Genomic DNA, 15,019 nt, shown 5'->3' with positions numbered 1-15,019 from the left:
TTTGTTTCTTATTTTTTATTTTATGTGTATTGCCTGCCTGTATGTAAGTGCACCTACACTGTACAATGCCCATGGAGGTCAGAGGAGGGCATCAGATCCCCTGGAACTGAAATTATGGATGGGTGTTAGCTGCTATGTGGGTGCTGAAAACTGAACCCAGGTCTTCTGCAAGAGCAGCCAGTGCTATTAACTACTGAGCCATCTCTCTAGCCCCTCGTTAATTGATTTTTTTAAAGACAGAGATGTACCACCACACCTTAGATTTCCAAATAGCTGAGTACTCATTTTAATCTAGTAAGCAAATGAGTGGAACAAGCAAAAGAAAAACAAAAACCCATTTCCCAGGCGAGAACCAGAAATCAGAGAAACCTAGCAGCGAATGGTGAGTGGGAAAAAGAATGACGGGAAACTCTTTTTCAAAAGGCCACTTTATTGATAGAGATAAAACCAAATGCAGTTCTCCGCAGCCCTCCCTCACTCTGTCAGCGGCTTCACTGGGCATCTGAGACCAGTGTGGCCTGTCTGCAGCCCAGGCTAACCTGCTCAGCCAGCTCCATGCTGCCTGCTTCAGATCAGTCGGCCACATAAACACACACCACAACTCATGAAGATTTGTGGACAACCTTGGGACTCTCCATAGTTTCTGTACAGTCTTCTTTTTAATATTGTACAAAATATGTTAACTAGGGCAGGTTAACTGTGCTGTGCCATCTTTAGGACGGTCCTTTTAGAATTAGCGTGCCCCAAACACAATTTCTTATTGCAGGAAAACCTCTAAAAGATGCTGCTGTACAAAAAGAAAAATCTAGACAATTTTAAGAGCAGCAGCAACTTAACACTGCTTTAGTTCATTTAAATTTTCTTTCCCAAAAATACATTCCTAAATATACAAACTATACAATCTTGTCATTTTAATGCTGGTTTTCTTTTTTTGTGTGTATGTGTGTGTGTAGTTTTCGTTTGGTTGGGGTTTTTGTTGTTGTTGTTTTGTTTTTTAAATAAGAAAACCTGAACTAAAAAAAAAATCTGTTCTTCAAACCAACAAGAGTGCTACAGGACTTGACTTAGTACCTTCATATAACACCACAGAAATAACTTTAGCCACAGTCAACCTTCACAGCATGGTCCGTGGAACAAAGGAAATACTTTTCTGGTGATTATACATCATCTGCAGAGAGAGCTGGGATGTTCATCCGAGGCCGGGTGAAAAATGCCATTTTCTCCCTGTAACAGAGAACAGGGGCTTCAACCTCAACCAAATACATTTGGACAGATAACTCTTTTGGTTCTCGTGCTAGGAATGGAATCCTGGGCTTCAGAGGGTCCAAGTACTCTTCCACTGAGCTATACTTCAATTCCTGGGCAGGATTATTGGCTATGCACGTACGATGCTTAGCCATAGCCCTGGCCTCTATTTGATACTGGTAGCATGCTTGAATTGTGAGAAATCTGAAATATACGGACAGTAAGCATGGTGGTGCATGCCTTCAGTCCCAGCTGCTTGGGAGGATGAGTATGCTGCTTAGTTTTTATTAACAACTCGATACAACCTAGAGTCACATGGGAAACCTCAACTGAAGAACTTCCTTGACAGTTTTGTGTGTGGGCATGTCTGTGGAGCATGATCTTGACTGCTAATTGATGTAAGAGGGTCCAGCCTTCTGCGGGTGGTACCATCCCTCATCAGGCTATATAACAAAGCTAGTTGAAGCGTGGTGGCACACACCTTTAATCCCAGCACTCAAGAGGCAGAGGCAGGTAGATCTCTTGTGAGCTCAAGGCCAGTGTGGTCTACATAGTGAGTTCTAGGCCAACTAGGGCTACAGGGAGACCCTGTCTCAAAAAAAAGAAAGCTAGCTGAGTGCAAGTCTAGGCAGTGCTCCCCATGGGCTCTACTCTGGATTCTTGCCTGTGGGTTCCTGCCTTGAGTTCCTCCTTTGGCTTCCCTGGATGCTGGTTTGTGACCTGAGAGTATAAGGGAAACAACTGTTTTTTTCTGCTCCAAGTTGCTTTGGGTCTAAATGTTTTATGTGATAACAACAGAAAACAAGACTAGAACAATGAAGGAAAAGATCACTTGCATCCACAATTTTGAGACCTGCCTTAGCAACATAGAAAGATCCATCTTAAAAACCAAAAAAGGGGGGCTGGAGAGATGGCTCAGTGGTAAAGAACACTGGCTGTTCTTGCGGAAGACCCAGGTTCGAATTCCAGCACCCACATGGCAGCTAACAAATGTCTGTAACTCCAGTTCCAGGGGATCCAACAGTCTCTTCTGTCCTCCGTGGGCATTGCACAACACGGGTACACTTACCTACATGCAGGCAATACACGCATACACATAAAATAAAAGTAATAAAATAAAACAAAAAACAAAAAAAGGAATGGACACTGCCAAATGTCCCCTGCAGGAACACAGAAGACATAGACAAACACACACATACACACACACAAAATGTAGGTATATATCTGTGTGTGTGGTGTATATATAGGTATATACACACATATGTGGATATATGTATGTATACAATATATAGGGACATAGGAGTTTTCTGTTTGTTTGGAGGGGTTTGGAGACAAGGTCTCATGAAGCCCAGGCTAGCCTCAAACTCACAATGTAGTAGAGGATGACCTTGAAATTCTGATCTTCCTGCAAGCATGCTCCACCATACCCTGGATTTAAAAGGATCGTCTTTATTACATACACAAATGCATGTCTGGAAGCATCAAAAGTCTAAATTCCTTTGTGGTGGGTGGCATTAAAGGCCAAATGGCATTTGTGATCTTCTCTGACATGCACAGGCCCAGCAAGGAAAGCACACAGCTCTCTGAGATTCCATCAGGCAGAGCCAGGGAGGCTAAGTGAGCATCTCCCACCCCCTCTTTATTTATCATCAGCCAGGCCTCTGCAATTACCAGAAATGGAAAGCCTAGGAGGGAAGGTTGGAGCAGGTGGTTCATTCATTAAACAATAGGATCTCACAAATTGGGCTGAGCTGTGTCGGGACTGATAATGACAGAAGCACCACAGTGCTCGAATTGTATCGGGGCAGCTTGGTAGAGGATGAGCATCTGTTCAGTGCAGGCTACAGCTCTGCTGGTAATGGTGGCAGGGCCTGGGACCAGCAAGGCCAGCAGAAGTGATGGGGGCTGGGCGGGCTGGCGGGCTGTGTAGTGGAAGGCAGCTGGCGGGGGTCTTCGACGTACCTGAAAGACTGCACTTCTGGAGGTTCCTTGCAGCTTTGGCCTCGAAGCCTGTGCACATCCTTGGCGGCAGCCCTCATCATCTTGTCTGCCTGCAGCTCACTCTTGTGCTCTGTACGATCCACCTGTGAGGCAACACAAACAGAGCTTTGACATGGGAAAGCGTCCTTGGGCTGTAGGACTCGCTATCAGCAGCAGAGCGCCCAGGGAGGTAAGGCCCTTATTCTTCCTGTTGCACAGGGGGATCTGCTTTATGCAGAGTGACAACGGGCTGGGCTCACACCATCTACCAGGAAGGCCTGAGTATGCCACCAGGGAAGAGAAGACCTGTGTGAATCTGCTGGACATGAGAGGAGGGCAGCCTGGTAAGAAGTGTGCTACCTCACCTACTCCGCAGGCCACCTGGGAGGCTAGATGTTACAGTTACCTCAGGCTTATAGACCAGGAAACTGAGACTCTGGGTTTGGGTTGCCCCCACCTCCCACCTTTTTTTCTCCTTTTTTCTTCAGACAAGGTTTCACTCTAGCTTAGGCTGGACTAGAACTCACTAGATGGCCCAGGTCCAGACAGGCATCAAACTCTGGTAATTCTTCTACCTCAGCCTCCTGTGTGCATGGATTATAGGTGGAGCCATTGTGCCTGGCTGTGGTTTCTATTTCTTTTTTTTAAATTTACATTATTGCCCTTCTTTTCTGATCTCTGTTTTGCCTGGACTGCCAGGAAACTCAAAGACAATTAGATCAGACAACTATGATAAGTTTACTTTGGGTTTGTGATATATCTTATCCTTCTAACATTCAGTGTTCTGATTTTCCCTGTGTGTTCTTATTACTGCCCTACTTATAAATGCACAGGGTAATAGTAACACATTAGAAAGCAATGGGAGTTTCTTATTTGCCAGGCAGTTTGAAGCGCTCATACTCTCGAGGCTTAGGAAGTCCTGACTGCTTTCCTCATCTAAGATATTACCACCTGCATTCAGTGCCAAGAGTTCAGCTTATGATGCTTGGGACAATCGAGGCAGCCACCCTCTGTAAGGCACTGTCAACTGAATGAAGAGGGAGCCGGCAAAGGTCTTTCTTGCCATAGGTGCTGAACAGGGAGTTGCCTGTTTGCTCCTTACTATGAGTAAAACATGGCCCTCATCTATTGGTGCTGTATTATTTCTTCTTGGTAGTCTGGGATCTGTTGGCTAAGAAGTCTGCTGGTACCAAACAGGTTTTTCACTCATTCAAGTATTTTAAATATAGGTCACATGGCAACCCTTTAACCATTTAGAACCTTCCTGCTTTGTATGCTCAGTCAAACTGTACCCAACATTTGGTAGTCACAGATGATCTAGCCCTGGGGCTCTGAGACATCCTCAGAGGCTGCTGCACTTTGGAGTTCTTTCAAGCATGGGCTTCTCACTATGCCACTTGGGTGACATTACCTGGATGTGTAAGACACTTTCCCAGCCCTGGTCCCCTTGGAGCCCTTTTAGCTCCCCTCCTTCGGAAGGTCTCAAGCTGGGAGGGACTCCTGCAAGTTAACCAGTCAAGCAGCACACAGATAAAACTGTGTGGTATTGTCATTTGGTAGTTTTATCTTCCTCCATGATCAACTTGAAGTCCCCTCATAATCACTGTAGCAGGACATGCACTCCAGAACAGTTCCTGGGTGCACAGCTCTTGTTGACAGTGCTTATCTCTTGCCTGGGAAGACACTGGCAGGATTCTGGCCTTTGTAAAGTACATGGCCCACCTGGATAAGGTACCCACTATGTGTGATAATGCCCACACGGCTGGTGAAAGACTGAATCATAAGCATTCACACAAAAACACCAATGCAGAAAAAGTCCATGGAGCCATGTTCAGTGTAGACAGAGCACATCTGGGTCCCTGTGTAGATGGCAGTGGGGAACCTTTACCCCTTCACAGGACCTGCAGTGGGATGATGAATGCTTAAAAGCAGTCAGCCAGCACTGACCTTCTTCTCCAGCATCCTCAGCAGCAGGCGGAAGCGCTCATCCTCTCGCAACCATGGGGGCAGCTCCTTCTCCCCATGGCTCTTGGCTTGCTCCAATTGCTCCTTCAACTGCTTCAGCACTGAGATCTCCTGAGTCAGCTGGGTGTGCCAGGTCCTCGTTGCCTGCAGGTCTAATTCCAGGTCCAGCGACGTGCGGATCAGGCGCTCTGTGCGCAGGGACTTGACGGATGAAGGCTGCAGTGGTGGAGATGGTGTTCATGCTGACCAGAGGGCTCAGCCCTGAAAGCCCACACAGCCTTGTCCTCTGAACCCTAATGACCTGCCTTCCTTTATCTTCAGGAACCCTCCCTTTCCCAAACACATTCTTGATTCACAGTCACACAGCATGTGTCTACTTGTACAAGATGATCTGTTCCCATTATCCCATCTCATTTTCACAGCAGCCCTATAAGGGCTCAGCTGTGACTATATGTATAAATGAGATTCACAGGTTAAAGTGGGTGGAGTAGAAGTGGGAAAGCTGAGACTCCAGCACAGTGCTATTGACATCTGTGTTCTGTGAAGAGGTGTCTGGAGCTTTCCTGTGTCTTGCAGTTTTTCTCTCAGTGCATACCACCCCCAGAAGGGACGTCACATGTGCTTAACTGGGGAATTGTAATGGCCACCAGTCAGTTTGGCCTGTCCAGCATTCATCTTCTAGTGCCTTTGCCTCCCCTTGGGGGATCCACTCCTCCACTATGCTCCATCTACATGGCTTATGTGGAGCATCAGTTAGGAATGTGGCCTATACCTGGCCAATCATAGCTTCTCAGTGACTGGTTTGGGGCTGAGTATGGTATCTGAAGTCCAGATAATACTTTTCAGTTATGGCACTTGGCTCAACTACTCTGGGGGGCAGAGCGGGGGCGGGGGGGGGAGAAGGTGGTACGTCTACACAGAGGGTGTTAAAGCAGCAAGATGGAAACCTGGGGTGGGGCTACAGCTTGGCAGTAGAGGGCTTGCCAAGCAGGCATGAGGCTCTAGGTTTAATACCTAGAACTGCAAACTAACAAAAAGATATAAACCTGAAACTGATATAAATACAGCCATCTTTATCATTATATAGGGTGACCCAGCTTAAGAATTCAGCTCTGGCAGGAGGAGCCATGAGAGGGGCATGAAGCCTGCTGACTCTGTTTCAGGTGTTGGATCAATCTATGCCTGAAGGGTAGTCTGTGGGTTCTTTATGTTTTGTCGTTTTGTCTTACAGCACTGGGTTTAAACCCAGGGTCCTGTGCACACTATTATGCAGTCAATCACTCTCTCATTGATCTCTAGTTATGGTTAGATCTAAAAGCCCTGAAGAGGCCCACATGCTAAAGGCTTGGTCAAAGCCATGGTGCTTAGGAGGAGGGGCTGAGTAGAAGCATGTCAGGCTTCGGGGGGGGGGGGGGGGGGGGGCAGGTCCCTGAAAGGCACATTGGGACCTGGGCGCTTTTCCTTTATTTTCCTTTGGTTTGCAGCCTCCCTGAGGTGAGCAGCCTTTTCTGTAACTTGCTTTGTCATGATGTAAAACAGTGCAAAGCTTCTGAAAAATGGAGGCAGAGTAAACTGGGGACTGAACCTAGAGCCTCACACAGGCTAGGCAAATGGTCCACTGAGCTATGTCCCGGACCTGTCTCCATTTTTCATTTTGACACAGGGTCTCACCTAGCTGCCCAAGTAGGCCTTGTGAACCTCTTGTCTCTTTCCTTCATTTAATTGTACCAGTGACAGAAATCTAACACTATTAGCTTGAAGTTTTCAATTACATTAAATGAGATAACAAATTCTTTCTTGGATTTTTTTTTTTTTTTTTTTTTTTTTTGAGGCAGGTCAGGGTCTCCCTGTAGCCACAATTGGCCTGGAACTTGCTTTATAGACTAAGTGGCCTCAATCCAGAGATCCATCTGCCTTTGCCTCCTCAGTGCTGGGATTAAAGGTGTGTGCTACCACACCTGGCTTTTTTTCTCGGATTTTTAAGTTGCATAAGAGTTGGGGTCTATTATCTGTACCTAAAAATTGGAATTAATACCATCATTAAGTCTGTTGATACCCATTAAAAAAGAACTACATTTCATGATTAGAAGAAGCATTTCAATTAAAAAATGATTAAAAAAATTCTTCAAAGCATAAAAATTTGCTCCTTAATAATTAGTAGATGTGAAAAACATTACCATTGAAATCTACCTGACGACTTTATATTCATGCTCAGATGCCAAGGAGCTCCAAAAGTAACCAACTGTGACTAGTAATAATCAGATATATAGAGACTAGAAATGCTTGTACAAACATCTTAATGTCAACTGCATTAAAAATTAATTTTTCTGTATGAAACTGTGTATTTTAATAATGAAATGGAGATCTTTTTTAAAGGTTAAAACCTCATTTAATTTTATGTCTTATAAGGTCTTAATTTTATGTCTTATACTGAGTACAATACTGTATAACTGTAATAATTCAACTGTAAACCTAAAAATTTACAGCCAATTTTGAAAGAGATGCATCTTAGCTCAGAAAATTGTTATTGAATATGTCAATGCTGTTGTAATGAAATGCTTCTTCTAAGTATGTGGTTATTAAATAAAAAAAAAAAAAAAAGAACTACAGCCAGGCATGGTGGAGCATGCCTGTAACCCTATCAGGGGGGAGGCTGAGGCAGCAGGATTGCTGTGAGTTTGAGGCTGGCATGGATCATGTGGCAAGAACCTTTCTAAACAAAGCAAAACAGAGTAACCAGCTGAGCCACCAGAACACAAGGAAATGAATTTTGCCAACAGCTCCACCGTGCCTGGCTTCTGGACTGATTTCCACCCAGGAGGACAGGACCAAGTGTGCTCTTTCCTGATCTCACCTCCATAGGTTATTTTTCCCTGTGGGCTCTTTCCCTGTGTCTCCACAGACCCTAGAGTCCACAAGCTTCTGTTTGTAAATACCACTACCTTATAAGAGCAATGTTCTTCAAACCAGTGGCTGAGGAGAAACAGCCAGATACAAGGAAGGGCACCTATGTGCAGGCCATAGGCCTTCAGAAATGAGGAAGCAGACACACAAAGAACTTCGAGGTAACTCTGACCCGCTTCATCCGGACACTGCGTCGCTCTAGGGAATTTCGAACAAAAGGTGGCTTCTTGGACAAAGTGGAACTGTCACTGTCACTCCGATTCAACTGCAAGAGAGAAACCAGGGAAGAAGTCAGGCATGGTAACAATGTGTTTGGTTACAGCAGGAGGCGAAGATCACCTTTTCCCCCTCCCACTTGATCCTGTCCTCCTTGTGCAAACATGGAGTTTCCTGGTCCGGGCCTTGCTGTGAATTTGCTGTGAACTTCCTTTTTTGTCTTCTTCTCATAACTCAGTTAACTTCTTTTCTTTCGAAGTGACCATTCACTGAGCATGCGCTAGGCATGGCATGTTAGTTTTGTGTGTACATTTGTCATTGTATGATGCTAAATGAGACAGAGCACCTCACTACAGCCTCACAGTGTCACGTGAGAGGATCATCTCCATGTTACAAGTGATGCACAGATGCTCACGAGTCACAAAACTTGCCCAAGGTTGGTGAGCTGAGGAGCTTCTCAGCAAGGTGTGACAATAGCAGAGGTACTGTAGGACACAAGGTCGCACTGACCCATCACACAGAGGATGCTTATATTCACTCTCCCGTTATTCAATGAGTCCAAGGAAAGTGCTCAAATACAACCACTTTTGAGACTGATATTTGGGGCCAGAGATGTAGCTTAGTGGTAGAGCACATGCCAGGTTTGGGGTTCCATCTCCAGTACTGAAAACAAAGAGTTGTGAGGGTAGGAGGAAGGCTGTGCCATGCCTCAGGAGCCACATCCTTACAGAGGACGGACACACAAGCTCTGTAAGAGTTGAGCTCATAGCCATTCTCCTCATTCAAATCCCTTCCATCAGCTTATTATTTATATTTCCCCAGAGGGCTCCTGTTCCCATCCAGGACACTTGTTCCCTAAGAGCTGAGGACAAAGTGGGGTTTCTTTCTTGAGTTTCAAAAGAGGAGGGATGACATGGGCCAAGCTACTACACCTGCCTGGCAGCTGGCAATTCACTGCTGCAGGTGTCTCCTGAGAAGCTATTAGTGCCTTCATTTTCATGTCTGTTCAGTATCATTACATATAATGACATTAATAGCCCCATCCCAGGCAGAGCCTGAACCAGACCAGAAACAGGGTAATAGTAACGCTTATGATGGTCATGTGGGTGGAGACTCTTTCGTTGTAGTTTTGTTTGGAACTCAAATAACCTGACCAACAGCTGAGAGACAAAGATGTTTTTTAAAGTTCACAATCTAAGCTCACCAAATGGAGACTTCAAAGCCCAGTGCAATGCCACAGGCATGCCCCCTCTTGGTCAGGGCTGTGCACAGCACTGTGAAATTAATGTGGATGAACCTACTGGCTGCAGGTGGGCCCACAAGAGAGCCTTATACATCATTGTTTCAATTAAAAAAAAAAAAAGTCACACTCCCCAGAAAAAAAAACTATCAGGATGACTGATTCTTAAGCCCTACCTATTTATGTGTTAAAGATCAAGTTATAAGGAAAAGCTATATTCTTGAATTTCACTTCTTTTGTTTTTGGAGACAAGTTCTCATGCAGCTCAGGTTGGCCTTGAACTCTCGATGCAGCTGAATCTGGCCTTGAATCTTCTGCCTCTACCTCCCAAGTGCTGGGACCACAAGCCTGGGCTACCATGCTTAGCTTGAACTTCAGTTCCTTATATTTTCTTATATTTGAATAGATGTAGTCTCACCCACGGTGGAGAACATCATTGCCTTATCACCATTTTTCCAGTTAATAAACTGGAGAAAAGAAGGCAGTGGTAAGATAGTAAGTAGAGTAATTTAAAGTCACAGGGAGCATCAGGCCTGGTGGTGCAGGCCAGTAATCCCAGCAGGCTGGAAGGCTGAGAAAGGTGAGTCACAAGTTCAATGTACATCTCAGTGATAGAGTGAAAGGCTAACCTGGGCTACAGAATGAGATCCTGTCCCAAAATAAAAGGTAAAAAGAGACTGGGGAGACAGCTCAGTGGTAGAGCACTAGCCTAGCATGCAAGAGGCCCTGGGTTCATTCCCTAGTACTGAAACATAATAATAAACTGCAACATAATAATTAATAAATAGAAACGAAGTCCCAGAGATTGTTCAGGAGAGAGAATTTTAGAAGACTGTGTCTATTTGGTCAAAGTGAGTTAACCAACAAATGGCACAGTATTGCTGATAAACACACAGGAACAGTGGGACACTGCTGGGGTATAATTCATTGTCCCTGCCTCAGCAGGGGCCATGGGCCAGGGTAACTAACCATATGACGTGGCCCACACTGAAGAACAGGGAAGGGAGCTACCCAGAAGATGACACTTTTTGTGCAGAAATGTGCCATCAAGCTAGTGGAAGGAATGACTCATAATCAGGCTCAAGGAGGCCACAGGAAGTCTTTCAGGAGGTGGCTCTGAGTGACAGAAAGCAGCAGGCTCTGGAGTCAGACATTGATTTTGTACCTAATAGCTCTGTACCCAGGAGATATGTGTGGTGACTTTGTGAGTCTCAGTTTCTGCATCTATGAAATGGGGCAAACACAATGGGTCTTGTAGTATAAGATTAGATAATAAACAAACATTGTGGGGGCCAGGCTCAGTAGGTAAGAGTATATACTGCCCAGCATCCATGAAAAAAGCGAGGACTGGCCACACATACACCTGTAATCCCAGTAGGGACAGGAGGATCATTGGGACTTTCTGGTTCCCCGGCTAGTTCTAGGCTCACTTACAGCTCCTGTCTCAAGGGACTAAGAGAGGGTAATGGATCAGATCACCAGATGCCCTTCTCTGGCTTCTGCGTGCACTCATAGATGTGTGCACCCCTCAATACACATGTGCATATATCACACAGACTCACTCACATACATATACACACACCCCAACTATACTTATACACAGAATTACACACCAAAAAAGAAAAAAAAGAAAACATTTTCTTTTGTTAGAGATGAGGTACTAATTAACCCTGTCCTGGGAAAGAAAAATCCCACCTTGTGATTCTTAGTCAGAAACAAGGCCCACTCTTGGTAGAGAAGCTGAAAGGACTCGGGTCTGTTTTCATGGTCTCCCTTGCAGCTAGAGGCAGGCACGGGACTAGCTGACAACTGCCCTGGGCTCTGATTACAACCTAGCTCATGAGATTCAATTCTCTATTACTGTGTCTTTTGCATTTGAGCAGGCTATGTGTTCAATGAACAGACTGTTTTACTCATATCTCAGGGAAAAGCTGTCAGTGGTAAATGGTGGCAACAACAACAGCAACCAGAGTTTATTTGGTCAGTGGTGGCGGGAACCTGGTGGATACATCAGTGTAACATATTCACGGGGAACCCCGACCTTTGGATGCCTGAAACCATGGATACTCTTGAATTCTGTGTATACATGCTTTTTTCCCTATGCATGCATGCAAAAAAAAAAAGCTTTAATTAATAAAATAACAGAGATTAACAATAACATCTTTCTATGGATCTTAACCTTGGCATAGGAGATTTTTCTTTCCTCTAGTCAGAACATTCACTTTTTCACTTAAGGAAACACATTTTAGCTTTTCTTTGTCATATCTGCATGGAAGGACTCAGTACTTTTGAACTTTCGGCCATTATTAAGTAAAATAAAGATACCAAACACAAGCACTGTGATGCTATGAAAATCTGACAAGAGATACCTCGGTGGTTAAGAGCACATTTAGCTCTTGCAAAGGACCTGAGTTTAGTTCCTAGCATTGACAACAGGGGTCTCATGACTGCCTGTAACTCCAGCTCCAGGGGATCCGATACCCTCTTCTGGCTTCTGTGGGCACTGTATTCACATGACATACACTCACATAGACACACATACACTAAATAAATAAATAAATAAATAAATAAATAAATGTAGAGGGCTGGTAATAAAAAAATAACACTTCACTGATACGATTCTTTTCTATTTCTTAATAAAACCATAACAACATTCTAGTCCTGCTAAAATGAATAGTCAACCACTAATTTCTATTGATGTGATTTTTCCAATGAATGACGTATGTTTCTTTGTATTTGATTTTTCACTCCTGTTCATAAGGTGGGAAATCTGTGAAATGCTGAGGGTCTTAACCCAGGCATGGTGGCACACACCTTTAATGAAAATCTGACAAGAGAAGCAGTGAATCTAGGCCAGCCTGGTCTACATAGAGAGTTCCAGGTCAGTCAGTGCTACATAATGAGAGCTTGTCTAAAAAAAAAATGCTGAGGGCCTTATCTATTTTCCTAAGGGCTGCTCTACATCCTTCGGATTTCTTCACAGTTGTGAGCCGTGAACTGCAGCATCCTTTACCAAGAACTCAGGAATTTCCCCAACATCAGGGTTTGGGGCCATCAGGAAATCCTGCATTTTCTGTATGTTTTGTAGCCAACATGCACTGGGACTGCATCATCACTTCATGTGTTGATCAGCTCGAATAGTTAGCTGAGACAGACCAGAAGGGAGGGTCTCTGTATACACAGGGAGGGATTTCTGGGGACTAATTTGCCAAGTAACTAGTAAGTTAATTCAGTTAAGTTGATGAAAAAAATAGAGCTTTTCTACTTAATCTCATAACTTTAGGCTTTGGAGACAGACTCCTCAGACCTCAAGAAATTACCTTACTACCCTCCTTTCTCTAGAACAACAGCCAGCCAGATCAGTGGCAGGTGGATGACTCAGAATTGGAGCCATGGATACCTGATGAACTGGACTGGAAAAAAGGAAGGTTCTGACTTTGCTGTTTCTTATGATTCAGTGGGTCTCTAAGGTTCCGGGTAGAGGAGGATGGTATCACCTGAGCTCAGGATGCAGGTAAGGCATGTCCATGTTTTAGGTGTGGAACTCTCATGGCAGGTTGGGAAGAGTGGCTAGTTCTAGAGATCAAGCAACCAGAATAACCCTCAGACTTGGTAGGTGTTCATACCATCCATGCACAGCAGCATGAAGCATGGGACTGCCAGGAAAGGCTCAGCTTCTTAGATTTCCTAACTCCCAACATTTAATAACTCCTCCTAGTACCTTTTGTTGGGTTGTTAAATAGTCACATTTCAAAAACATGCAAATGAAAGAATGAGGCTAGAGAGAGCACTGGCTGCTCTTGCAGAGGACCTGGGTTTAATTCCCAGCATCCACATGGTGGCTAGCAATCAATTGTAACTCTCGTTCTAAGGGATCTGATGCCCTCTTCTGGCCTCTGTGGGCACTGTACAACATGGGCACACTTAAAGAAATGCAGGCAATACACTCACACATATTAAAAGTTTTTTTAAAGCACTTGGGAGGCAGAGGCAGGCAGATCGCTGTGAGTTCCAGGCCAGCCTGGTCTATATATTGAGTTCCGGGCCAGCTACAGGGAGATCCTTTCTCAAAAAGACCAAAAAAAAAAAAAGTTAAAAAAAAATTCTCCCCTTTTCTTTCATGTTTTTTACAATTTTATCATCAAACTGAAGTAAATACTATTGATATTGATTTATTATATTGTTACTTCAAGCTTTCCACACACACCCCCCCCCCCCGAAGAGTTTCTCAGTGTAGCACAGGCTGGCTTTGAACTTTTGAACTTTGGGTCTTCCTGCCTCAGCCTTCCAAGTGCTGAGATCACAGGTGTGAGGCACCATGCCAGACTGCTTTCAGTTTTGCATATTCATGTTTGTACTTTTAAATTTCTTAATCACAAGTAAAGACATCCTCTCTCTGTTGGTTGTAACTATATTTTGTTTTATGACATGTTTTCTTTCTTTTTAAAATATTTTGTGTGTGTGTGTGTGTGTGTGTGTGTGTGAACATGCATGTGTGGAGGAAGGCAATGGGTATCTCTCTCCATCATGCTTTGCTTTATTCCCTTGAGACATGGTCTTTCATTGAACCTAACGCTTGCCATCTCTGCTAGGCTGGCTGGCTCGTAGCTCCTAGGATCTGTCTGTCTCTGCTCTGCAGTGCTGGGATTACAGGCACATGTGACCATGCCTGACTTTTACATGAGTGTTGGGAATTCAAATTCAGGTCCTCATACTTACATAGTAAGTGCTTTTAGCACTGAACCATCTCCCCAGCTCCACATGACATGTTATTTTCTTGTCATTAAATAATTACATAATTTGGGATGGAGAGATGGCTCAGTGGTTAAGAGCACTGACTGTTCTTGCAGAAGACAGGGGTTCGAAACAGCACCACATGGTGGCTAACAACCATCTGTAACTCCAGTTCCAGGGGAACTGGCACCCTCTTCTGGCCTCTTCTGGCATTGCATGACACAGGTGCATTTATGTATATGCAGGCATAACACTCATACACATAAAATTAATAATTTAAAAAATAATTACATAATTCAATCAATAGATTTTTAAAAACCCTATGAACTCCACATGAGGAAGCTGAGGCCCATGGAGGTAACCTTCAGGATACCCAAGCCTGTGAGAGTGACTTGGCTTTCCCAGAGTTGCAAGAGGCTCCTGGCTGTGACAAGCAGAGGAAGACAAAATATCACTTGCTTACCCGGCATACATACTGGCTCTGGGGTCCAGGAGAGAAGGTCTTAGAACGGATGATGGTGTTGCCTCGAAGAAACGGTCCTGGTGATGGGGTACCCACCCGCCGGTCCTTGGGCCTCACCACTGTGGGGGATGGGGTCACGCTGTCGGTGTTGGTCTCTTTGTCCACCTGAGGAAGAAGTTACAGCCTTGAGGGCACCAGTGTCCAGTGGTCTCAAAGCCCGCTTTAGTCTGCTTGACAATTCCCCATTCTTGTCATTTCACCTTTGGCTCTCA

At 44.6% G+C, this 15,019-nt stretch overlaps 1 protein-coding gene across 3 annotated transcripts in view; it reads right to left on the bottom strand.

The window, feature by feature from the left end:
- Positions 1–410: 410 nt before the first annotated feature.
- Positions 411–15,019, bottom strand: part of Wwc1 (WW and C2 domain containing 1) — a 173,330-nt gene continuing 158,721 nt past the window's right edge. For 2 of the 3 annotated variants that reach the window (XM_008830152.3, XM_029562088.1), the window contains exons 19-23: positions 14,748–14,912; positions 8,267–8,359; positions 5,173–5,406; positions 3,208–3,329; positions 411–1,224 (exon numbers count right to left, since the gene is read on the bottom strand). In XM_008830152.3, coding sequence (XP_008828374.1) covers positions 1,158–1,224; positions 3,208–3,329; positions 5,173–5,406; positions 8,267–8,359; positions 14,748–14,912 — 681 coding nt within the window. In that variant the 3' untranslated portion in view covers positions 411–1,157. The remainder of the gene's footprint in view (positions 1,225–3,207; positions 3,330–5,172; positions 5,407–8,266; positions 8,360–14,747; positions 14,913–15,019) is intronic. The other variant, XM_029562089.1, reaches the window with a different exon arrangement.

This window comes from Nannospalax galili, unplaced genomic scaffold, assembly GCF_000622305.1.
Source record: "Nannospalax galili isolate Female #2095 unplaced genomic scaffold, S.galili_v1.0 scaffold1154, whole genome shotgun sequence".
Taxonomy (NCBI): domain Eukaryota; kingdom Metazoa; phylum Chordata; class Mammalia; order Rodentia; family Spalacidae; genus Nannospalax; species Nannospalax galili.
The sequence above is the reverse complement of the archived record's forward strand: the minus strand, read 5'-3'. Positions and strand labels throughout refer to the sequence as shown.